The sequence below is a fragment of the Diabrotica virgifera genome, chromosome 4 (assembly GCF_917563875.1).
Source record: "Diabrotica virgifera virgifera chromosome 4, PGI_DIABVI_V3a".
Classification (NCBI taxonomy): domain Eukaryota; kingdom Metazoa; phylum Arthropoda; class Insecta; order Coleoptera; family Chrysomelidae; genus Diabrotica; species Diabrotica virgifera.
Window position 1 is genome coordinate 990,670 of NC_065446.1, and position 26,996 is coordinate 1,017,665.

At 32.1% G+C, this 26,996-nt stretch overlaps 1 protein-coding gene across 1 annotated transcript; it reads left to right on the forward strand.

The window, feature by feature from the left end:
* Window positions 1–257: 257 nt before the first annotated feature.
* LOC114324383 (uncharacterized) lies at window positions 258–23,183 on the forward strand. Its single transcript, XM_028272203.2, has 4 exons — window positions 258–1,233; window positions 9,908–10,046; window positions 12,627–13,072; window positions 22,863–23,183. The coding sequence occupies exons 1-4, from the start codon at window positions 313–315 to the stop codon at window positions 23,166–23,168; spliced, it is 1,812 nt and encodes a 603-aa protein (XP_028128004.2). The 5' UTR covers window positions 258–312; the 3' UTR covers window positions 23,169–23,183.
* Window positions 23,184–26,996: the final 3,813 nt, after the last annotated feature.

The following is a 26,996-nucleotide window of genomic DNA, read 5'->3' on the forward strand; positions in this document are numbered from 1 at the left end:
ATGTAAAAATATACAGGGTGTCCTATTTAAAAAAACGAAGTTATAAGGTTCCGGTATAACCGGAAGTTGTAAAGAGATGAAAATATTTTCATTTAATAGATCATCCGTCAAAACCAATGTATTCCAATTTTCATGATTCTGTTGCCTTTAGTTCTCGAGATATTTCTAATAGGCCAGTTATCTGCCTCACCCTGTATAATTGATAGCCATATCTTAAAAAAAAACTAAAAATCTTTTTCTATTCTTTTTTTAGGTGGGTATTCAACAAAACATCAAATCAGTTCAAAAATTGATGAAAGTTATATTGATTCAATGTTTATTGAATCACATTCCAAATTTGCTGAAAAGGTTATAAATGATACAAATTTGGAAAGTTTAATTTTAACAAATATTGAAGATGATAGAGAAATATTTTTTGAAAATGTTACAAAAAGCAACGTTTTTAATGACACAGAAAAATCAGTTAAGGTGCTCTCCAGCTCAACAGAAAATTTAAACCATATCTCTCCAAATGTGTTATCTACAGTTCCAAAAGTATCGTGCAATAATAGTATAATGAATAAAAGTACTCCAACTGTTACAAATTTGGACCTAGATCAACAATCAAATTATATCGACACAAATTTAACAGCAAAAACATTGTTAATTAAAAATATTTCAAAAAAAGATGAGGATCTTTCTTCAAGTAATACAACAAATAATACAACAGAAAAAACTCTTAGTCAGGATCTATCTGCCAATTCAACTCTAACCGAGAAAGAAGATCTTTTACAAGACGTATCTCAAAATGTTTCTGAAGCAACTCTGACGGCAGAACAATTTGCAAATGCAACACTTGAAACTGAAGATCTACAAAACTCATCCCAGAATACATTGGAGAAGACAGAAACAGCTGCAAATGCAACATTACCAGAAAAAAAGATAAGTGAAATAATATTTGCCATCCTACAGCACTACAAACAAGCTGATCCACTTGGCATTCCAGGTGTTCCTATACCAGACCCAATGCCCATACCAGATATGAGTAAATCTTTTCCATTTGGTCGAATGTTTTTGAAGGATTCCAATCTGTTTGGACTCAAAAATTTTAGAATTGAACATGTCTCTGCCAATATATCTGAGATGAAGGTTCGAGCAAGTCTTTCTATTGAAGTTTTGACAGTTCGAGGGAACTATACTCTCAGTACTTGGGTTTCGAGGGCTAAAGGACCTTACATGGTGAAATTAGGAAATGTAAGTATATTTATAATGTAATGTAAGTTTCAAAATCGTTCGCTCAAATATTTTTTTTCTCAATATATTTTAATAATTAATAATACCACAAGAATGGAGGTCAAGCATCCTAATAGCTCTCTTCAAAAAGGGAAACAAATCGGATCCTGAGAACTACACAGGACTTAATTTATTAAGAAGCAACATCAGCGCTCATCAATATTTTTTTCGAAAGTTCCGTAAACTTTCAACAGTGCGGCAACAGTGCGTCGGCAGTAGGTGATACTATACTATCAAAAACAAGGCACAATATACATCATCACGTAGCGCTACAACTCTGGGTGGGTCTTGGCTGACTGTACAACTTTTTTCCAATTTGCCTTCCATCAACCAAGGGTCAAATGGAATGTTTATTTTCCGGAGATCTGCTTGGATTTTATCCCTTCATCGTATTCTGGGCCGTCCGAGTGGTCTTTTTCCTGTAGGAATCTCCTCCTATATAAACCGGGAGATATTAACAGAAGTTCAACCACGATTTTCTAAGTCCTGCCCTTTGCAATACTGGAAGGTTAGAGAAGGTACTTACAATTTGTGGAAAAATCCACGGGTTTCCTGTGACATTTTCCTGTGAAAATTAGATTTTCCATGAAAAAAAAAATTGGGAGTTGCGATGAATTTTTAAGTCCTGCCATATTCATAGAATAACAGGACACTATCTATTTTATGAAGAAAATTTTTTGGGTAAGACGGTTGCAAAAGGACTAAGGGAGTATACAGATATACAAACATGTAATGAAAATAATGAAATTTTCATAATTTTCTAAGTCCTGCCAACTTAATAAATTAATCATATTTATTTCAAAATGACCAAAAAAAATATTGGCATGACGTCACCTAATGTCTAACTGCACTTGGTTCTTGGAAAATTCTGTATAAAATTTTCACTCTGGTTCCGTGATTTTCTAAGTCATAAAATAAATTTTGTTATAAAATAAATAATTTCAGTAGACATTAAACAAAATGGCAGGATGTTTAGTTACACCTTTTTTACTATATATAGTTAAAAAATTTGTAAGAAAATTCGTGGAAAATTACACGATTTTCTAAGTCATGCCATTTCGCACATATCTCAAGAAGGTTATTATAAATCTATTTTCAAAGAGGCAGGATGGTTGTATAGTTATTTCGTATAAAAAATTTAAATTGTGTGTCTGTAAAATTATTTCAGGGTGTTATACAAACATATTCATATCACCACAATTTTCTGAGTCATACCATGTCGAGTATGCTTAAAAAACACTAATCTAAAACCGTTTACAACTTGGCAGGATAACCGCAAAGATGAATAATACAAAAAATTAATTTGTATATCATTAAAACAATCGTATCCTATTAAATATTATGTTCCTGAATAATTTCTCGGAATTTTTACACACTTTTCAAATCTAATAGCAAACTGTAACATCTTTATTTTAAGTGATTAGATCATATTTTTATCTAAGTAAACGCAATAAAAGTAAATAAACAATTTTTACAATTTATTGGTTATAGTAGGGAATTTACCTACCCATTATATTATACAGGGTGTCCAGAAGCTGTCATAACAAACGAAAACCGGAGATTCCTCAGATAATTTTAAGAAAATTTAACTCAATTCACCTAGTTCAAAAATGCTTCGGTGGAAAGCTAAAGCTCTTTTAAGATGGCGTCTTGTAATTCATCATCGTCATAATTCAACCTGGATCTATCCAATGCTGGATATCGGTCTCCCTCAGTCTTCTCCATGCATTTCTGTCCTGTGCTGTCTGCATCAAGTTTCTGTCGATCTGTTTGATGTCATCAGACCATCTGGTTGGCGGACGACCTCTACTTCGATATGCTTCGTCTAGAAGAAGCATATCGAAGTCTTGTAATTAGTTTTTTTAAAATAGCTGCAGAACGCTTTTATTTGGAAAAACAAAAACTGGTACACTTATTTATCTTCCAGAGGTCAATTGTCAAATGTCAATTATCAATTGTCAATTTTTAGTACCGGTCATAGGGGTCCGTTTTGGGTACGGAAACGGATATTTTATTGAATAACTTTTCTGTTTAACTTTTAAGCATTTCTGACACTGGATTATTAAATTCTGGGATAGTTTTGTACTAAAAGGTACTTTTGCTTTAACTCAGAAGAATACGCAGTGTTCTAGAAAAATCGATTTGAAAAATTTTTCGTTTTTTGGTTTTTTGAGTTTAAAAGAATTTAGAAAAATTCTATTTAGGAAAACGAAAACTGCTACGTTTATTTCTCTTCCAGAGATGAATCGATTTTATCAATTGTGAATTTCTAGTACTGAATTTCTAGATATTTTATCTCCTAACTTATTGGTCTTTAAATTTTTAGACATTTTTGAGAGTAGAGTATTAAATTATGAGGTATTCTAGTACTAAAAGTTACTCTTGCTTTAAGTCGGCAAATACACCGTTTTTTTTTATTTTTTTTTTATTTTTTTCAAATTCAAATAAAAGGTGTACAATATAAAAATGGGTGGAAATTGCATTTTAGTGCATAACATGCATCGAAAAGTGCATAAACCTGTCAAAATCAGTGTATTAAGGGCAAAATTTTGTTATTTGGGAGGTTTATGGAGTTACGAATACGCAAGCAGAACCGACCTCCGAATCACCTAGTGCCCAGAGTTGCTGCTAAGGCACGTCATCTGGAGTTTCGTAGGATATCGGCAATAAATTAAAGAAAACAGATTATTCGAGGGTTTTTGGGATGGCCAAACAAGAATATGACATTACAACCGACCCTCGGAGCACCTGGTGCCCAGGGTAACTGATCTCGAATTTAGAGAGTTTTTGGAGGTCGATTCTGATGGCGTATTCATGTTCATCAACCACAAAACTCCTCGAGTAATCTACTTGCATCACTTTAGTGTCTAAAAGCCTCGAAATTTAAGAATATGGTGTGTATATTAGTCACCCCGAGCACTAGGTAAAGATCTGGGGCCCGGATTACGTACACTCGATACGCATCGTATCCGCCATGTTTTACTGTAGCGCCTTATGGGAAAACATGGCGGATACGATGCGTATCGAGTGTACGTAATCCGGGCCCTGTTCTAATGTGACATTCTTGTTCAGAAACCCCAAATCCACCTGAGTAATCTGTCTGTATCAATTTACTGCCGAAGTTAATATATAAATATGGTACAGAAAATGCTTCACAAATAAAAAAGTACCATAAAATACCATTTTATTATAATACTAAAATACAGGGTGTCCCATTTAAGAAAACTCAGAAAATACTCATTCCGAGTTTCAACCAACCCCGTATACTAAAATTAAACATTTTGGTATACTATTAATAACTGACAATAGTAGACTATATTAAAAATCGTTTAAACATAAATTAATAGAAGTTTGGATATCAAATCACTAACAATAGGTATAGGGTGTGAATATTCCTACAAAATAAACAAAAAAACGTAATTATATTTTAAACTACTTCGTATAATATTTCAAAACAGTATATTTTATTAAAGAGAACATCGAGTAGAATCCAAAAATGTAAAAATATACAGGGTATTCCATTTAAAAAACATAAATTTGTGTCACCCTGTGAAAACAGATAGCCCTGTATATTAGAAAATACTGTTAAATCATAGTCCTATCTGTGGCCCATGTTTTACCTAAATAACTTTTTTCGTATATCTTACGACAAACGAGTAATTGGACTTTGCCTCACTAATGCCCCACCCTGTATACAAAATAACCATAAAACCATCCTGCCTCTTTGTAAATAGACTTATATTAAGATTCTTGAAACATGTGCAAAATGGCATGACTCAGAAAATAGTTGACTTTTTCACGAATTTTCTTACAAATCTAGGACTCCTGCCGTCTTACAAGAACCGTTTAACCTTCCTGCCGAGTACCGAAAAGGTATTGATTGTATTTGAGTATTATAACTTTTTAAAGGCAGGATTAAGAAAATCACGGAATCAGGGTGAAAATTTTCCGCAGAATTTTCCAAGGGACAAGTATACTTAAACATTAGGAGACGTCATGCCAATATTTTTTTTGGTCATTTTGAAATAAATATGTTTAGTTTATTTAGTTGGCAGGACCTAAAAAATCATGAAAATTTCATTATTTTCCTTACATGTTTGTATACATATATACTCCGTTACCCCGTTTGCAACCCTCCTGCCCAAAAAATTTTCTTCATAAAATCGATAGTATCCTGTCTATCTACGGATATGGCAGGACTTAGAAATTCATCGCAAAACCTTATTTTTATTTTTTTGGAAAATCTAATTTTTAGAGGAAAATGTCACAGGAAATTTGTGGATGTTTCCACAGATTGTAAGTACATCGTCTACCCTTCCAGTATTGCAAAAGGCAGGAGTTAAAAAATCGTGGCTGAACTTCTGTATAATATCACCCAGTCTAATACCAGTCTTACAAGTCTCTCGTTATGAAGTCTGTGCACGTGGCCTGCCCATCTTAGCAAATCTGATTTATTTTCTTAGACAATACCAGCGTCATTGAATAGTGCTTTTAATTCGATATTGGTTCTGATCCTACACTTATTTGTGGTGATATTGTGGTCAGGTCCGAAAATTGTTCGTTCAAAACGTCTGAGCTTTTCTTCGTTTGCTTTGGTCATGGTCCACGTTTGACATCCATATGTTAGTACCTACAGTCTACAGGCCTGACGATGTATTAATAGATTTTGATCTTTGAACTTCTTGTAAGATTTTTTGATTTTATAAGCTTATCCAGTGCGAATAACAGCGATTTGCCGATTGGATTCTGTCTTTTATTTCTTCAGTAACATCGTTGTCACCTGTGATTACGGCTCCCGATACTTTGTGCTCTTTCGAAATTGAAGGAGTTGATTGTCACATTGTGTCCTATCGTGTCTTTTCGTGTCGTTCTATTTATACACATATATTTCGTTTTCTCTTCATAAATCTTCAGCCCTACTTCACTTATTGCTCCTCCACCTTATTGAAAATGTCTTTTATGGATAGGATGGAGTCTCCAACGAGATCAATGTCATCTGCATATGCTAGTAATAGCTTGGGACCTTGAACCGGACCTTAAACAATTATTTTAAAAGTGGTTAAATTTGTACTTGTACTTATAGTTATTTAAATTACTTAGATACGTTCACATTGAAAATAAAATGTTGTTTTTCTCTGCTGGACAATAAATAGACCTTGCCACAAAAATTTCGTACGTATCTGGCAAAAACAATCTTTCAAATTGCTTTAAAAGTTATTTTTAGCAAAATCTTAATTATTTTCCAAATAACAGATACATAAACGTTCATTTAGTCATTAATATATTACGGGCTTGATTGTTTTGATTTTGAACTATTTTTAATCGGATTTGTTTCTTTTAAAGGAGTTGAATAGTCGTTGAAACCACATTTAAATCCTTTATGAGTCATAGCGTGTACGTTTTGATTCCCAGAACTTTCATATTTATGGTGCTAGCAAAAATAAATTATGTATTCTGATTCGCGGTGTGCAAGTACTTGGAAAGGGAAACGAGAAACGACCCTGCGCGAGTCGCGGAGAAATATTGCAACTATCTTAAATAATTCATATTGTCAATTGAAATTGTCAAATTGACGTATATTTCATACCTTCTGTCAATGAAGCAGAAAAATTATATATTGCTCCACAATATTGATATGATATGCAATTATTATATAAAGGTAAATTTAATTAATTGTATTTTGCTTGCAGTACTGCATTTTAATAACTAATTTTATTTACTACATACAATTGTTGATGTTTTCATAACATAACCTGAATCTTATTTTTTCTTCTTATTATTTTGTTGGACTATGGCCTTGACAATTATCCAGTAACCAGGACTAATATAATTGGCCAATATAATTAAAAGTGCGAATAATAGTACAGAGCGTAGAAATAGGGGTCGCTTTGCCGAACTTGCACGGTCCCAATACACTCATAGAACGATATTGAGTTGTCATCTGTGACGTACTCACATGTCTAGCTGACTTTGAGAAACCCTTCGACAAAATACAACACAGAAAGGCTTGAAAACGATTACCGGATACAGAAACAGATTATTAGGATGTAAAAATAATTACAAATTTATACCGATATCAGAAAGCCATAATTCGAGTAGACCACCAAAAATCAAAAAGACACCTATTAGAAAAGGAATACGACAAGGACGTGTACTACCCCTCTACTTTTTAATATGTGTTTAGAAGAAAAGTTTTAATGAAGGCATATCAATTAATGGAACACTAGTGAATAATCTCTCAGACATGCAGACGATACAATACTCTTTGTGAACAGTAAAGAAGGGCTACAAATTTTGGTTGATTACACTACGTAGTACTACGAGTGGTACGGAATGGATCTGAACACAAAAAAAAAGAATGTGTGTGTACTTTGTACGCTCGTAAGAAGTTATACTTCTATTATATGATTTCAACGAAATTAATATACTTTCAACAGGTTATTTGTATTTTATTTAAAGATTAAACTAATTTTTACTTACTACTTTCTTTTTCTTACAGGGTAAGTCAAAACGCAAGTACATTATTTTCTCAGTAATTTTAAATGAAACACCCTGTATTTTATATCGCTATTGAAAAGTACCATTACCGTACTTTAATTTTTAGATAACATTCCCTATGTCTAAATTTATTAGTTTTCGAGATATTTTCATTTTTCAATGGACCAGTAGCGTGTCCACCCAAATCACCAGAATTTAATAAACTGGACTGATTTTTTTGGGGTTACGTTAATAATGAAGTTTATAAAATACTTCCAACAACAAGAGATGAGATGAAAAATAGAATATAAAGCGTATTTCGATGTGTTAATTTACAAATGCTCCGTAGAGTAAGTAGCTCATTCAATGATCGTTTTTAGGCGTACATAAATGTGTTAGGAGATAATTTTGAACACCTTCTATAATTAAATATTAAAAATATTTTATTAAAAGTAGCTTCTAATTTTTTCAAACATGTTTTTTTGCAAAATGTATTACTGGTAAATTATGTTTCGTTCTTTATTTGTTACATTGTTACATTTACATACAAAAGTAGTGTTTAATTTTCTTCACAAAATATTGTATTTTGTGTTTGTGTGTTTTTTTGTAAAATTTATTACTAATTTTCTTTGTTTATTTGTTGCATTTACATAAAAAGATAGTCTGTAATTGTTTCAAAAATGTTGCATGTAGTGGTTGTGTTTTTGTTTGTAAAATGTATTATTAATAAATTATTTTTATTTCTTTATTTGCTACAGTGTTACATTGGTTACCGGATTGATAATCGGTAATCTTCCATTGTCAATTCAGTCATAGCTTACTTAAAATTTAGGTAAATTTAAACACCTAAAATAATTTGCTCTGAAAAATCAAAATATCTCGAAAACTAATAAATTTAAGCATAGGGAATGTTATATAAAAATTAAAGTACGTTAATGTTACTTTTCAATAATGATATAAAATACAGGGTGTTCCATTTAACATTACTCAGAAAATAATGTACTTGCGTTTTGACTCACCCTGTATTTGATATAAAGAAAATTAGCAATATCAATAATTCTTAAAAATTTTGACAATAAATAAAAAAATATGCCATTAGTAAACCATTGCTGTTGTGCTTATTTTTATTTATACATGGAGTTGAACTTGTTACGATTTTCATACAAAATTGGTTATAACTTTGTAAATACCCCGTATAACATTACAATCCTTTATATTTTTGTGATGAAGAAGTTAACAGGATTTCGAATATAAAATAAAATATAGGGTGTTCCATTTAAAAAAACATAAGTTAGGTCTGCCACTGTGTTATCGAACACCCTGTAACTAATTTTGTAATGTGAAGCTCAAGGGTGGCTAAAATTTTTTTATTAACTTTTATTGCTATCTATTACTATAGCGGAGCTATTGAACTTTACCGTACTAATAAATCACCCTGTATACTTACTATTATTATAAAATATCTTATTCCCGATGAAGACAAATCCAAAGACACAAAAATTATAATAAATATATTTACTAAAAACATCAATAATATATTCTTTTCACGCACACCTTATTTGCGCTACATAAAGATGTAGCGACTAATACCATACTGTAGGTGTGCGCATGCGCCAGGTAATGTAAAAATCCACCCTCGTGCCTAAAGAAGTATAACTTCAAAAACAAAAATCATGATTGTCAGTAAGAATAACATTGAAGACGAAACTATCTACAAACACAGAGCTACAACTAACGACGGAAGAAGTTTATTAAATTATGCATCGGAAAGGTATATGGTTGTAGTGTGGCACCAATTGATGCCAAAATGAGAGAGCATAGGTTAAGATGGTTTGGTCATGTTCAACGTCGAGACGTTAACCACCCAATACGAAGAATAGCTGAAGTGCAGATTCCTGGAAGGAGTAGGACAGGAAGACCAAAGAAGACCTGGGGGGAGGCGATAAGGCAGGACATGTTGGTAAAGGGGATTAACATTGATATGGCCCAAGATAGAATTGTGTGGAGAAATGCAATTAGGGAAGCCGACCCCGCATAGGGATAAGGCAAAGAGAATGATGAAAGGTATATGGTTGTAGTATTCAAAACTTTACAAATAAATAATATAATTAACTTAAAAATGACTAATATAAACAAAATTTTGTTTTAATATCTTTAGGTTAGCATCATTGCTGTTGCTTCATTAGAAGTAGAGCAAAATGGTACTTTATCAGCTCAAGATATGGACATGGATATAGAGTTCGAGACTATTGATATGGATTTCCAAAATTTAGGATTTTTTGCAAATATGTTTCAAGGTAATTTTTTAAATATTCGTACTATGTTTAACTTACTCCGTGGCGTTAGAACCCTTCATAGGTTTTAGCCGAGTCGACAATATGCCTCCACTCTTCTCTGTCTTGAGCAATCTCCATCTAATTCTCCACTCCCATAGCTTTATCTATTTTTCACGTTACCAAAGTCGAGGTTGTCCATGTTCGAGTTGGGACTTCTTCCCATACCAAGCCTTACTATTCTTCCGTCAGAATATCTTCTGAGGTATCGTACTCCTTGGAGTCTTCTAGACTTTATTTCTTTTATATTTGTTCACATCTGGACATATGTATGTTGCTTCTAGCCATATTTCTTTCTTTTATTTCTATTTTCTATTGTTCTCTTTTTCTGTTCTAGAAATATCATTTCATACACCTGTCGAAAGTTTTATATTTTTCAAGCAGAGTCTATGTTGGTTGAAAGACTGATAAATTTTGTACACACTTGAATGAATAAAGGAAGTGAAAAAAAAATCATATATTAAAGTGTGTAAAAGTATATAATCCTCTGTCTGCGTTAGCGCTATTTGTATACCCCTTTGAAATTTTTGCTCTATGTCATTATTCCGCAGTTGGCGTATTCTTGGTGGATTTTTTCTGACGCTATTCCTGTTTTTTTCCAGATGATCCGTGTTTTCATTTTAGCTTCTTCAGTTACGACGCCTCCTGGCATCTACCAGAACATGATCAATCTGATTTCCTCTGACGCCATCGTTGAGACTCACGTTTTTTGTATATTTTCTTGTGTTAGAACATTGTTCTACTACGTATTTCATTGTTTTATTAGTAGACCAGGACGCATGTGTAAAAATATTAGTACATTTGGACGTTGAGAGGTGACTCATATTTTTTTGCAGAAATTGCTTGAAAATAACTCATATAATATTATTTGAGTTATCCTCCCACTCAAAATGGTCCGGAAACTTGTTTAAATAATCAAAATGTCAAAAAATGAATAAAAAATTCAATTTTTTTCTTCGTTTTTTGATTATAACTTTGAAAGTATCTATTTATTTTTGAGAAAAGTTGTACTGACATAAAAGTTGTGCAATTAAATTTGCTACAATACAAAATTCGTTAAAATTTTAAAAATTGTCACCCTTGTTGCAAAATAGAAATAATTGCGAAAAAACGATAAAAAACAAGTATTTGCATTTTACGTTTTTCAACCATTTATGCTACACTTAGAGCTTCATATTTTACCGAGAAAAACTTTATGGTATAAGAAAATAATACTGTGAATTTCATTAAGATCGGTTAAATTAGATTTTGCAATCCAGCTTTCGCAAAAAAAAATTAATTTTTTCAAAATCTTGCAGGACTGAATATAAACCAGACAGCAAGTTTATTTTTTTTTTCTTATAGAAGAATACCGTACCTTTCATTTGCAATTTGCAAAATTAAAATCGGTTAACCACTACGGCGTCAGGATTTTTTTTAAATACACATTTTTTTGGTGCTACGCTCAAGACAGGACTAGTTTGCTCTGATTGGGCATTCCAATGACCTTTGATAATGATTGATACATTTTAATTTTTATTACATTTCCATATAAATAAATAAATTTGTTTATTGCAAAATAAAAACACATGCTCTGTCTTTTGAAATAACACTTTTTTTGGCAAAAATTTTCTTTATTCATATATTTTAAGTTAGGGAATAAAACTTTATTATTTTTAAACATATGCAACTGTTTAAACAATATCTCACAAAAAATAATCAAATTAGTTTGATTTTTGTGGAATTAAAATATTAAAATACAACAAAATATAGTGTAAGAAAATAATATATTAGGTAAAGATTGGAAGAAATTTTGGTGGAAATCAACTTGTGTAAATCAAACACCACTGTCCTGAGCGTAGCACCAAAATTAATGTTTATTTAAAAAAATTCCTGACGCCGTGGTAGTTAATAGATTTTAAATTTAAAAATTGCAAATGAAAGGTACGGTATTCTTCTATACGTAAAAAAAATTCAACTTGCTATCTGCTTTATTTTCAGTCCTGCAATATTTTGAAAAAATGAATTTTTTTGCGAAAGCTGGATTGCAAAATTTATTTTGCAAAATCTATTGCACCGATAATAATGAAATTTACAGTATTGTTTTACTATATTATATAGTTTTTCTGGGTACAATATAAAGGTCCTACTTGTAGCATAAATGGTTGAAAAACGTAAAATGCAAATACTTGTTTTTTATGGTTTTTTCGCAATTATTGCTATCTTGCAACAAGGGTGACAATTTTTAAAATTTTTAACCAACTCTATTTTGTAGGAAATTTAATTATGCAACTTTTATATCAGTACAACTTTTCTCGAAAGTGACTACTTTGAAAGTTATAATCAAAAGACGAAGAAAATAAGAGAATTTTTCCTTCATTTTTTGCCATTTTCATTATTTAAACAATGTTCCGGACATTTTTGAGCGGGAGGATAACCCAATTATTATTATAGGAGTTACTTCCAAGAAATTTCTGCAAAAAAATATGAGTCACCTCTCAACGTCCATCTCAAAACAGATGCGCCCTGGACTATAGATTAATGTTACTGTTTCTAATATTTCAGGCATGATGAATTCGGTCGGTACGTTCATCTTCGACTCCATCAAGCCTTTTGTACTTAGCGAAGCCAACACAAACATCAGAAACGATATTAATAAAGAAATCAAAAACATTCAACGCAAATTTCCGACGTCCGTCTCCTCTGTGGACCAACTTATCTTTGAAATCAGAAAAACCGTTAGATCCAAAGGGTACGATCCCTACTACGTACCTGATTATACAGCCAGTGTTGGATTCATCACTGTCCACCTCTCGCACACCTGGTTATATGGATTATCTTCTTTCTACCGAACAAAAGAAATCACGTTTGAAATGAAGAACAAAACCCTATACATCTTTTTAGAAGGCAGTACTGGAAAATTGGTTGGCACCACTAATTGGCAAGCGTCGATAGTACCAGGATCCATATACAGAGATGGTACTGTAGCTTTCACTATTAACTACTTAAAAGTAAGTGTACAATTAAGACATCAGCATATTTGTAGACAGTTTCTTGTATCGACACCTCCGCCAAACTTTTAAAAATTTCCCTATGCATCCAACATAATTTTAAATTTTCTATAGAATTTAAAACCACTTATTAATTTATTAAAAAACCATTAATTTATTAATAAACCACATATTGATTTCGACATTTAGATAGATTTACTGTTTTCGAAATATTCTTTAGTATAATATCAAGTAATTCCGCCCCACAATTTATTCAAAATTTCTATTTTTACGAAGGAATATCCATACAAATTGTAAAATAAATAATTTTTTACTTTAAAAATATAAAGATTTTGTCAAAATACAGTAGATATTACAGTAGTATTATTTTTTCAGTATGTTCATTATTGTTCATTTTAAACTTATATTCTGGACAACGGTTTTAACTTAGTGAATCTCGCCAGACACCTCGCCGTTAAGTCTTTAACATAAATATTCCAACAACTTTAGATTTAATATCTCCACAGTTAGAGTCCACAGGTTAAAGCTTTAGAGTTAATATTTTTCTAAGCGGTTTTAAATACAGATTTATTTCTAGAATTAAAAAAAATTACAAGATTATCTATTTTAAGGTTCTCCCATATATTACTTTCAATTTCTAGCATTCTGCTTTTATCATTTTTAAAATGATTAACATTATCATCAATTAGTAATTTTTTTTCGTTGCATGACTTAATTCTGCTATTATTTCATTTTCAAGAATTTCTATATATCTTAACCAATCTAAATACCTATTATTTTGCTTCTTTATGAAGCGTGTTTTGTTTACATATTTATTGTTGTTCTGAAGCTATTTCCTTGTGGCATTTTTATAATTACGTATTTTTTATGGGAAATAAGCCACAATTTTACTAAAAAATGAATTTATTAACGTTTCGAAACTCAAATCGGGTTTCGTTGTCAAAATATTTATATATATCAAAATATACAATAGTATTTTGTATTTTGACAACGAAACCCGATTTGAGTTTCGAAACGTTAATAAATTCATTTTTTAGTAAAATTGTGGCTTATTTCCCATAAAAAATACGTAATTACATATTTATTATTATTAAACTTTCTATTTATTTGTTCTTCTTCTCCACCCAATTTCTGTACATATTTTTACTTTTTCTGTACTTTCCTTTGAATCTATCTGCACATACTATCAAATTAAACTAAGCACTGGTTATGGATTGGACCGTTACCTAAGGGAAGTTCATTTTATCTAATAATAAAACACTGAAAACTTTTGTTTTTAATACTTCCACAAAATGTATTACAAATTAATGTCACTACAGCTGTTTCGGCAGGGTTCCTTTCTCAAGTGGTGTGATTTTACTAAGCTCTATGGGAGTGCAATTAGAACGAAAACATGCATTGTTTTGGAAAAGTTCAAACAAGCTTATATTTTTTTAAAAAATTTTTGTTAGTTTATATACATGTTAAAGTAAAAAGTTCTACTCGCAGATTTGGCCGCTAATTGTTTATTAATTGTTTAAACAATAACAATTGTTTTGTATAAATAATTTTAAAAATATCGTTAAATTAATCATTTTACTTTGATGAAATATGTTTCTATTTTGTTTTTGATTATGCTGAATCCGAATATGGCACTTCAATTTGAAAATTCTTATACAGAAGCTCTTATACAATGTGTCTGCGTAGCTAGGAACCACATGGAAAAGTTTTTTGTTATCAATTTTACGAAAAAAAAGTTATTCTTCGTAAAATGCTTTTAATAGTCAAAAATCTAAAGCTCAACCATCAGATATCAAATTTTATCAATTTTATTCGAGTATGTCAAAAATATGAATTTCGTTAAAGAGTAAAGTACCTTTATATTCTCGCATTATCAAAAAATGATATTATGAAAAGTTGTTTGAAATTAGAAACTAGGTCTAAATATACAATTATATCATTTTAATCGAAAAAATTTTTTAAATTTTTTCTCAAATTACGGTTACTCATCATCATTTTATTCCAATTATGATAACTATTTTATTATCACTTTTACGAAAAAAAGTTATTTATTTTTCATAAAATTCTCTCCCTGGTCTAAAATCTAAGATACAACCATCAGACATCAAACTTTTTTAATTTTATAACAGGTATGTAAAACATATTAATTTTTCTTAAGAGTTAAGTGCCTTTATTATTCACAATATTTTAATTAGGAGGTAATTGAACACTAAAACGAATTTTTTAATTCCAAACAACTTTTCTTAATAACATTTATGGTACTTACTCTTGAGTGAAATTCATATTTTTTGACATACCTCGTATAACATTAATTAAATTTGATATTTGATGATTACATCTTAGATTATATAGGATGCAGAGTATTTTATAAAGAATAACTTTTTTTCGTAAAACTGATAATAAAAAAGTTATCAATAGGTTCCAAGTTACGCAGACATACTGTGTAAGAGCTAAAAAATTTTTTTTGCTGAACATTTATTATTGTTAAATGTATTTTAGGTAAGTTTTACAGAAAAAAGTTTTGATCACTTTGTACAAACATTTTTTTAGCTGGTAATTTTCGATTTTTGTATTACATTTTTGTTATCTTTCTTAATTTTCTTTTCTTAAAAAGAAATAGTTTATTTCACTTCTAAAGTAAAATAATTAAGTGCATTTTAGAAACTACATCCTAAGCTTTAAAAAAGAAATTATAAAACTGTAATAGATTTGTTCAAACTTGAGTAATACCGTCTTAAAGTGGTGGTAATTCTATAAAACTACGAAGATTTCAAAAATTACATTTTTTGAGACGTCATATCATTTGAATTAAAATTTTAAGATTTTTTTTTGAATAAAACATCAGTTAGCAAGATGCTTGGAAGGTAAGTTGTGCAAAACTGAGAGTTTTATAAGAAAAATTGTCATAGTTACACATTTTTAAATCATTTTTAAACAAAATTCATGTAAGGCTCACTTTCCGCCACACCGTAGTTATGTCCATACATTTTATTTCTTTCAATTATAACCATAAGATAGATTAATTATTCTTCTTTCATGTTCAATTTGTAAAATTTCATTTGATCCATTAGTTAAAGAATTACAGTAAAATAACTCAACCATGCACTTCGCCGTACGTTAGTTTACAGTGCGCGAATATTTGTGAGAAGGGTGACTTTAGCGTTGTAATTAAAACATTTTAGAAGATACAGATTTAATTTTAGAAAATTCTTTATATAAGGTTTTTTTTGCAAAATTTTTTGAATTTTTCAATGTTCAAGTCAGTTTTTTTCTAAAATTTATATTTTCGGAGTTATTTTAAAGAAACATCTAATTTCGTAGTTCATTTGTTTAATAAAAATGAAGCACCCGCTTCTCGAGTAGAACTTTTTGATATGTTGTTTATTAAACATTTCTTAATGAAATTACAAAAAGTTCTATCTTGTTTGATTTTTTCCGAAGTGAAAATCTATATGCACCCCCCTACTCCTATACTTTGTCTTAACTGAATAAGTTGAGGAGTGGAGAGCTGTTTGTCTAAAGCTGGTCAGACAGAATTATATCTGTATTTTTTAATTTATTAATTTTCATAGATTCTAATAAAGATAGTTTAAGGCCTTTATTTTGAATATGAAGAATTTGATACTGTTCATCAAAAGAATGATTATATGATCTAGAAAGTGAAGTGCGCACGTAGAAACTGTTTTTATATTATTGAAAGCCACTTGTGTTCTGCTATACGTTTATTAATGGTTCGACCAGTTTGATCGATGTAAGTTTTTGGACAGTCATCGCATGTAAGTATATATCCACCACTGTGTACATTGTGTACCTAAGTGCTTTTTGCGTTTGGCCCTTGTTGGCCTTAATATATTTGCTGGAGTTGTTGTTTGTCCTGAAGGCTGGTGTTATTCTTTTCTTTTTTATGCGTTTGGATATTTGAGTTGATATTTTGCCTGCGAGTTGAATAGTTTATTTTTATATTATTTACAATTTTTATAAATACTAAATTGATGTTCTGCACACATATTTTTGCACAGTAAACACAAATATGACAGACTTTTCTATGCTCAGGTGGGGTTAAAAATCAGAAACGTGCTTAAAATGCGACTAAATGTGATTTTTCATAAAAACACGCATCATCAGCTATGAGTCATGTAAAATACTGAATGCAGATTGGCGGACAACAGAGTCATATGTTTAAGAAATAATGTATTTATTCCATACTTTTGTATCACATCGTATATACATAAAATAAATTTAATAAACAACTTTGGTTGAAGAAAACTTATCTCTTAAATCTCTTTCGATAAAAATTTATAAACAACTTATGAAGTAAAAGTCAGGATATATCCACTCTCGGAGTCAATTTAAAAGCAGGCACTTGAATTTAAAGGGTTAACCTCTGCTCAGAAACCACTAGGGTTTTTATGTTTCGCAGTAGACAATATATATCTGCTCTTGACACATAAAAAGGGCATGAAACACCTGCACTTTTGATCCTCTAAAACAATTTTACTTGGATCCTTTGAGAGGAGAATCTCCCTGGGGCAGTTAAGGCATAATGTAATTGCCTTTCTACCGGATACTACACTAATAAATAAAATAATCATCAGATACACACACCCAAATTTATATGGAATCACCATGTATTTCAAAGTAGTGTTTATTTCTTTTGAAACAACTTGTTATTGTTGCGAAGAATAAAGGTTTTTATTGAAAATAAACAAATCGATAAGACAATCAGATAGTACAGCTCGGTACGGTATAGATTATTTGCTTGAGTTGCAAATTTGTTATTAAATTGCTTTAAAATAAATTATGTTTGACTTCGTGTGTTCGCTTTTTTAAATTCGCACGAAATAATGAGAAATATCAGATGATTCCATATAAGTTTGTGTGTGTGTGTATACAGGGTGTCCAGAAACTCTACCGACAAACGAAGACAGGAGATTCCTCAGACAATTTTAAGACAATTTAACGAAATTCACTTAGTCCGAAAATGCTTCCTAAGGGAGCTAGATCTCTTTGAAGATGGCGTCTTGTAATTAGTTTTTCTTAAATACCTCCAGAACGCTTCTAGTTAGAAAAATGAAAATTGGTACGCATATTTATCTTCCAGAGGTAAATCGATTCCATTCATTGCGAATTTCTAGTACCGGTCATAGGCGTCCGTTTTGGGTAGGGCAACGGTTATTATATCGCATATTTTTTTTTCTTTACAATTTAAGCATTTTTAACTCTGGAATATTAAATTGTGAGATATTCTAGTACCAAAAGGTACTCTTGCTTTAAGTCAGTAGGACACACCGTTTTCTAGAAAAATCGATTTTAAAATTTTTAGTCTCTTGAATTTGAAAAAAAAATAAAAAAAAAATACAAAAAAAACGGTGTTGTTTACCAACTTAAAGGAAGAGTAACTTTGAGTACAAGAATACCTCATAATTTAATAATCTGGTGTCAAAAATGCTTAAAAATTAAAGACAAAAAAGATATGCGATAAAATACCCATTCATTTATCATCACCATTCTCTTTGTCTTATCCCTATGCGGGGTCCATTTCCCTAATTGCATTTCTCCACAAAATTCTATCTTGGGTCGTATCAATGTTAATCCCCTTTACCAACATGTCATGCCTTATCGCCTACCCAAGGTCTTCTTTGGCCTTCCTCTCCTACTCCTTCCAGGAATCTACACTTCAACTATTCTTCGTATTGGGTGATTAACGTCTCGACGTTGAACATGATCAAACCATCTTAACTTATGCTCTCCCATTTTGGCATCAAATGGTGCCACACCTAGACTTCCCCTAATATACTCATTTCTAATTTTATCCTTCTTTGTCACTCCACTCATCCATCTAAGCATTCTCATTTCCGCCACATGCATTCGTTGTTCCTCTTTCTTTTGCACTGCCCAAATTTCAGTTCCGTGCATCATAGCCGGTCTTATGGCTGTTTTATAGAATTTTCTCTTCAGCTTCATTGGAATTTTTCTGTCACACAACACACCACTCGCTTCTTTCCACTTCATCCATCCAGCCCTAATTCTACTGCATGCATCTCCATCTATTTCTCCATTACTCTGTAATACCGATCCTAGGTACTTAAAACTATTGCTTTTCACAATCATTTCACTATCCAAAGATACCATTTTGTTTGTAGTAACTCCATCTTTAAATGAACATTCCAAATACTCTGTTTTGTCCTACTAAGTTTTAAACCTTTTTCCTCCAGAGCTTGTCTCCACTGTTCCAGTTTTTGTTCCAAGTCTCTTTCATTATTTCCTATTAACACTACATCATTAGCATACATTAGGCACCATGGAATACTACCCTGTAGTTTCGCTGTTATCTGGTCCAAAACTAATGAGAATAAATAAGGACTAAGCACCGAGCCTTGGTGCAATCCTACTTTCACCTGAAATTTATCAGTCTCTCCCATACCTGTTCTAACCATAGTCGTTACTCCCTCATACATATCTCTCACAATCTTAACATAATCGCAGGGACTCCTTTCTTATTGAGTGCCCACCAAAGAATCTCTCGAGGAACTCTATCATATGCTTTCTCAAGATCAATGAATACCATATGAGCGTTGGTTTCTTTATTCCTGTATTTTTCCATCAATTGCCTTACAATGAAAATTGCATCTGTTTTTGATCTGCCCTGCATAAAGCCAAATTGATTATCTGATATTTCGGTTTCTTCACGTATCCGTCTATCAATTACTCTCTCCCATATTTTCATGCTGTGGCTAAGTAGTTTTATAGACCTGTAGTTTGTGCATTGTTGTATGTCTCCCTTGTTTTTGTAGACAGGTATAAATATACTGCTTCTCCATTCGTCTGGCATTTGTCCAACTTCCATAATTCTATTAAATAGACCTGCTAGCCAACTTATTCCTGTCTCTCCCAATGCTCTCCATACTTCTATACATCTCTTCTCCATACATCTAATCTGATTAAAATCTCTTGCTTTCTTTGCTCTCTGTTTGGCTATTTTATATATTTTTGCTTCGCCTTCCCTGGTATCAAGTTGATCGTATAGGTTTGAATACGCTTTTGCTTTAGCTTTTGCTACTTTCGCTTCCTTTTTGGCGACCATATAGTTTTGAAGATCTATGTCCGATCTGGTTTCTTGCCACTTTTTATATAATTTTCTCTTCTCTTTTTTTTATTTTTCCTTGTACTTCATTTGACCACCACCTAGTCTCTTTATCCTCAAACTTCTTTCCTGACGTTTTCCCAAGTATTTCAATAGCCGTCTCTCTAATAATATTGGCCATTTTTCTCCAAATTTTGTTAGGCCTTTCTTTCATGTTCCAACATATTTTTTCTACTATTCTTTCCCTGAATAGACCTTCCTTCTCATCTTTTAGCATCCACCACTTGATTTTTTGTGGTCCTCTCCGATATTTTTGTTTATTTTCGCTTTTTTACTTCGATCTCCAGAACAAGCAGCTTATGTTGTTGGCTTACTGTCTCACTAACTATTACCTTGCAGTCCTTGCATTCACGTATGTCTTCTTTCCTTATCATGAAGTAGTCTATTTGGGATTGATGTTGTCCACTTTTGTAGGTAATAAGTTGAGTTTCTCTCTTTTTAAAGAATGTGTTAACAATCGCCATATCCAATGCTGTTGCTAATTCTAGCATGTCATCTTCAGTTTCATTTCTAGTTCCAAAGCCTAATCCCCCATGTATTGTTTCATATCCTGTCTTGGCTTGGCCCACATGTGCATTGAAATCACCTTCCTATTATAACTTTCTCCTCTGCTGGAATATCACTCAGTACGTCTCCTAATTGGTCATAGAAAGCTCTCCTTTCATTCTCATCCAGACCTGTTTGAGGAGCATACACACACACACACACAACATTCAATACCTCTTTATCAATTACAAATTTCACTGACATCATTCTATTACTCGTTCTTACAACTTCTACTACGTTATCTTTCATTTCACTATCAGCAATTATACCAACTCCATTTCTAGTGTTACTACTCCCTACATACCACAATTTATATCCATCACCTAGTTCTTTCGCCCTTTGTCGTTTCCACCTAGTTTCTTGAATACAAGCAATTTGAACTCTTTTTCGTTTGAGCGCATCCACTAACTCCAGACTCTTACCTGTAAGACTACCAAGATTCCAAGACCCTATCCTGATTTTTCTAACCTGCAATGGTGTTCCCCCTGAGATAGGGGGAATTATATTAATCACTACTTATGGAAACAAAGACAAAGTAAAATAAAACTCTCCAGATAAGATTTATTTTCAGGGCTAATTTATTTTAATCTATTACCTTTAATTTGTGGCTTCTAGCATCTCTGGTTGTTTACTTCTTCCAGGACAAAACAATGAAAATAAATACACTCAATGTCATATAAAAACTAGAAATGTTATTTATTTATCCAAAATACCATAAATATAATATTAAAATTAATGCTAAAATCGATTTTGTTGTTATTATTTCTTATGTAATAAAATCTTTATTCTGCTATCTCCTTTTTTTACAAAAATTGTATTTAAATGATTCTGTAGACTGTACTTAGTATTACACAAAAAAAAACAAAATTTAATTTTCTCCTTTTGAATAGATTACTTATTTATTTTTTGAATTTATTAAAGAATGTGTAATGCTGTAGAACTGTTCAATAACGAAAAAAAATATGGTATGTGGTATACAACACTCTCTCCTTTTTACAAATAATCTGACTAACCTTTTTTCTCTTCTTTCCTTCCTCTTATGGATTGTGTAGTCCTGGATTCTCCCACACGTGCTCCTTGGATGCTATGGCGGTCCTTCTCGTACAAACTGTTTCACAAATAAACAACAGCACTCGCTCGTAATCTCTCCTCAATTTTCTCTCTGCTCGATATCTTGCGCAAACTGATAAAACCCGGCTACTCGTTCCAGACAGAAAACTGGAATCTCTTCGGACACGAGGAGATTAAACTTCTCAACTCGATCAACGATTTGTTTCAACACGATTCTGCTTATCACGGCCACCAACTTCACCACTTTACACAAACTTACTACTTTTCAAAAACTGGACAGGTCTCTTCAAACCTTCTTTACACAGTGCCACTTTTTTTTTTCTACTCACACTCAGACTCAACGCTCTCTTCCCCTTCCATCCGTCTTTCTCGCCAATCTCAAAACATCCTCTCTACACATTACATCCATCCTTTCATTTCTCAAGAACAGCATATTTTTGTATACAACTTTTCCGTTTTATCAAATTCCAGGAGACACCAAAATTACTCTTGTTTTTCTACATGCTAAACAAAAAACCTTATATTCTAAAACTCAACCATCGTATTTATCGTCTCTCCTTCTAAGAATCATTTGTAAACGTCCTATTGTTAACTTCTAAGCGAAATAAATGTACTTTCTAATCCTACCGCATAAATGTATAAGTCCGTTCAGAGAACCATTAACAAATCACTAACTATTTTCACTTTCCGCGAAACACTGTTTACTAACTAAATTATACTATTTACAATTTTGGCCATATACAGGGCGATGTAAATCTATGATCTGACATACATTAATTTTCTAAATTTTTCCCAAAAAATTTTATAACAATAGTTAATCATAAAAATGCCACAAGTAAATAGCTTCAGAACAACATTAATAATAGTATTTTAGTGTCTCTTTCAAATGTATATATGTAATAAAATCTTTCTCTTGTACTTGTCTTTTTTCTACTCCGAAACGTAACGTACTTTCTGGATAGCCTGCGTATTATTGGTTATTTAGGCGTATTACGTCGCATAATAAACCCAATTATACATATTTTTCAGGTCCAGATTATTGCCAGCCAAAATATGGACACTTCCCGTCCCCCTACGCTCGACGACATTCAATTGGAATTGGGGAACATCCAGATGAGATTTAATGGTTTAGGAAATATGGATTATCTTATTGAATTCGGTGTTAATATCCTTCCGAATGTATTGAGATATCAAATAATGGACGCCATTGAGAAACCCGTCAAATTTAAAATACAGGAGGCTCTCGATCGTGTTAACGTGGAGAGAATTATAATGAAAAATGCCGATCAGCTGGATATGGGGATGGGGTTTGAGAATATACAGCTATTGTTATAATTAATTAGCTTAGAAATAAATAATAACAATCACACTAATGTACGTATTTTGATTTATTGCTGTATTTGATTGAATGGATAAAGATTAAATCATCTGAAAATGCTGTGCGAAACAAACTGTCAATTTCTCGTCAAATTTTTGAAGTTATACTTCTTTACCGGCGATAGAGGGTGAATTTTTATATGGTAAAACCTAGCGACCGGGCGCATGCGCATTATAACTTTGTTCTGATTGGATGTTCAAATGACATGTCAAAAATTATTCAATATGGCGGCTGTGGTACAGCTGTAGTAAGATTATTTATGGTTGTTGCGTTTTAAAATTTGTGTGAAAAGAAACAACAAACAAAAGTTAGTTAATAGTTATACTGCCTTTTTAATTAGTTTTCGTATACCTATATTTTTGGACTTTTGGACTATTTTGGACAAGGAAAACTCATTCTAATTTGGTAAGTAATTTTTATTATAATCATATTGTAATTATACATTTGGATTAGGTTGAAATACATACATTTATTTTCTCAAGAATGCGGATTTTAGAGAGAAATCCCAAATTAGGTTCGATTTTTATTTTTAAATTATGATTTTTTGGCGTAGATTTATTTATCTAGTAGGTATGTAATGCTTTGATTTACATACTTAATTTGATTACCAACAAAAGTTCTACCAATCTTCATCTAATATATTGTTTTCTTACTGTTTTGTTATATTTTTATATTTTCTTCCACAAAATTTAAACTACATAATTTAATTTTCAAAACAACTGTCAAACAGTAAAACGTTCAGTTACCGTATTTTTCCACATGATAAATAATGTGGGATTGGACGAGTGAGTCTACGCTTCGATTACGAATCAAAGCGCCACGAAATTCACGGGTTCAATTCCCGATGCAAGTTTTATTTTTTTATTTTTTTATGCATGTTATGATTGTAAGTATATTTGTTATATAATTTTTTTTCAGAAAATGCGTATTTAAAATTTTTGCCAACAATTATTATCGTTCAGAAATCATTTTTTCTTTGTAGCATTTTTCAATGTGTTTGTGTGCGTTTTATTCTTTTATTTTTTTAAATTTTTGGTATTATCTTAAAAATCAGATAATATGTAGTAGAAGTATAACTTCTTACGTGCGTACAAAGTACATACACATTCTTGTTTAATAATATTTATAACAGCGGTGTGTTTCTTGAAGACTGGCTACAGTCAATTTTCGTCGCCATACCGAAAAAACCAAAAGCAAAGTCTTGTGATCAACATCGGATGATAAGTTAATTAACTAGATTTCGAGGGCATACACCGATATTATCCATCTATCTATTGCCCTTCATTTGTCCAAAGTTGAACGTAGGCCTCCCCCTTATTTTTCCACTCTTCTCGGTTTAGTGCTAATCCTGTCCATCTGGTCCCTGCGTACTTTTTTAAGTCATCCGACCATCTCATCTGTGATCTGCCTTTTCCTCTTTTGTGGTCCTAAGGTCTCCAGTGGGTTATTACTTCATTCCATCTTCCGTCTCTTTGTCTGCGCTGTTGTATCCTGCAAATTTCTATTTGAGAGTAGCTGCATGTGTGTTTACGTCGTTCATTTTGGTTTTATTTCTGATTCATGTATTTTTCTTTTTATCACTTAGCTTGATACCCATAATCTGCCTTTCCATTGCCCTTTGAGTCTTGGCCATATATTTCATATATTTTCCTTTATGAGGGTACTCATACACACTTTGTCTGTGCTCCATATATAGGTACTGGTAGGACACATTGATCATATAATTTTTGTGTGAGGTATTAAGCATATTTCTGGTTTTTCAGGATATATCTCATTTTTCCGAATGTCACACATGCGAGTCTTATTCTCGTTTTTATTTCTGCTGTTTGATTTTCTTTACTCAGTTTCATTGTTTGTCCTTGGTATATGCACTCCTTGACTTTCTGTATTGTACTTGTTCCTATTTGCATGCATGGTTTCGTTGTCCCCTTCTAGGTTTGTCATATATTTAGGTTTGGTGTAGTTCATTTTAAGACCTATCTTGTTTGCTTCCTTTTCCAATTGTGTCATCATGTCGTCAAGATCTTTCATATTTCATATTTCAGGTAAAACCTCATCTTTGTCACACACTTTACCTGATGGCTGGAAAATCTCTAGTGTTACTCCAATTTATAAAAAAGGTGACAAGTTAGATCCTGACAATTATAGACCAATATTAGTCTAACATCCATTGCAGCTAAATTGATGGAATCAGTTATTCGCGAATCGGTTATGAACTTTCTCTTAAATAATAATAGAATTCCTAATTCCCCGCACGGTTTTGTACCTGGAAGATCGGTAGTTACTAATATGTTAACATGTGTTAATGACTGGTGTCTTTGTTTGGACAGTAATCAACCTGTTGATATTATATATTTAGACTTTGCTAAGGCTTTTGATCGAGTTCCTCACAAGAGACTACTATTTAAGCTCGAACATAACGGTATTAGAGGAAACTTACTTGAGTGGATTAAAGGATTTTTAATAAACCGTAAATTTTGCGTACGCGTTGGTGACTGTTATTCCTCAATGTTTAGTGTATACAGTGGCGTTCCGCAGGGTTCAGTGTTGGGGCCGATTTTGTTCCTAGTGTACGTTGCTGATCTGCCAATTCACCTTAAAAGTAAGATGTCGCTTTTCGCTGATGACACAAAGTTATATGCAAATCCCTTTTCTGGTTACAATCAATTACAGACCGACCTTCAAGAGGTTGCTAAGTGGGTAGACGATTGGTGCTTGCCATTAAACACATCCAAGTGTGCAGTTCTACATTTAGGTAAAAACAATCCAATGAATCGGTATGTACTTTCAAATGTTTCTCTAAAAACTGTTTCACAGCAAAATGACTTAGGTGTACTTGTAACGGAAACATTATCTTGGTCTGAACATATCCAGTCGGTATGCAATAAAGCTAGAACATCAGTTTACTTATTATCTAAGACTTTCTCTAAGATATCGCCAAAAAATTTTGTTGCTCTCTTTAGTGTATATGTAAGACCTATTTTAGAGTTTGCCGGACCCGTGTGGAATGACGACTGGCAAAGGGATTCTGATCGACTTGAATCTGTGCAAAGAAGGGCAACAGGAATTTCTTATGGCCGTCGTCGTCCTTCCTACGAAGAACGGTTAACCTACTTAAATTATTCTACATTTATGGACCGACGACTCCGTGGGGATTTAATAATTGCTTATAGAGCGTTACAGGGAAAGTTTGGAATAGATCTCTCACATCTTTTCCCTTTGAGTAACGACCTTAGATTGCGGGGTCATCCTTACAAATTAGCCAGACAACAGTTTCACAGTAAATGTAGTGAGAACTCTATATCCAATAGAATATTTTATACCTGGAACTCACTTCCACACGACGTCGTCGGGGCTGTATCTGTAAATTGCTTCAAAAATAAATATGACTCTTTTAGTTCTGTATCACGGGAACAATAATTTTTCGTTTCTTAAATTAAATTAATTTATAAGTCGTATGTAGTCTTAAGTTTAGGTTTCTTTTTGCATAGTTCTTTTTAGTCAAATGGCGCTATATAGGTCCTATACCTCGGCTCCTTTTTCTTTAATAATAATAATAATAATAATAATATTGTCTGATATCACCGCTATGTTATCCGCATCATCATCATGGCGCCCTCTTTGTTTTTGCTTCTGGTTACCCATTCTCTGACTCCCATCTTCTTAAGGTCCTCCACTATCTGGTTCTCCCATCTAGTTTTGGGTCTTCCTCGTGGTCTGTCTGATTCAGGTCTCCATTTGGAAATTTTCTTGATAACGGCTTCTGGATTCCTCCTTTCTATATG

Excerpts from the sequence above, each read along its gene's own strand:
- LOC114324383 (XM_028272203.2), top strand. The coding sequence starts at position 313 with ATGTTTATTGAATCACATTCCAAATTTGCTGAAAAGGTTATAAATGAT. Across the intron at positions 1,234-9,907 it reads ACATGGTGAAATTAGGAAAT|GTTAGCATCATTGCTGTTGC; the intron begins GTAAGTATATTT and ends TAATATCTTTAG. Across the intron at positions 13,073-22,862 it reads TCACTATTAACTACTTAAAA|GTCCAGATTATTGCCAGCCA; the intron begins GTAAGTGTACAA and ends CATATTTTTCAG.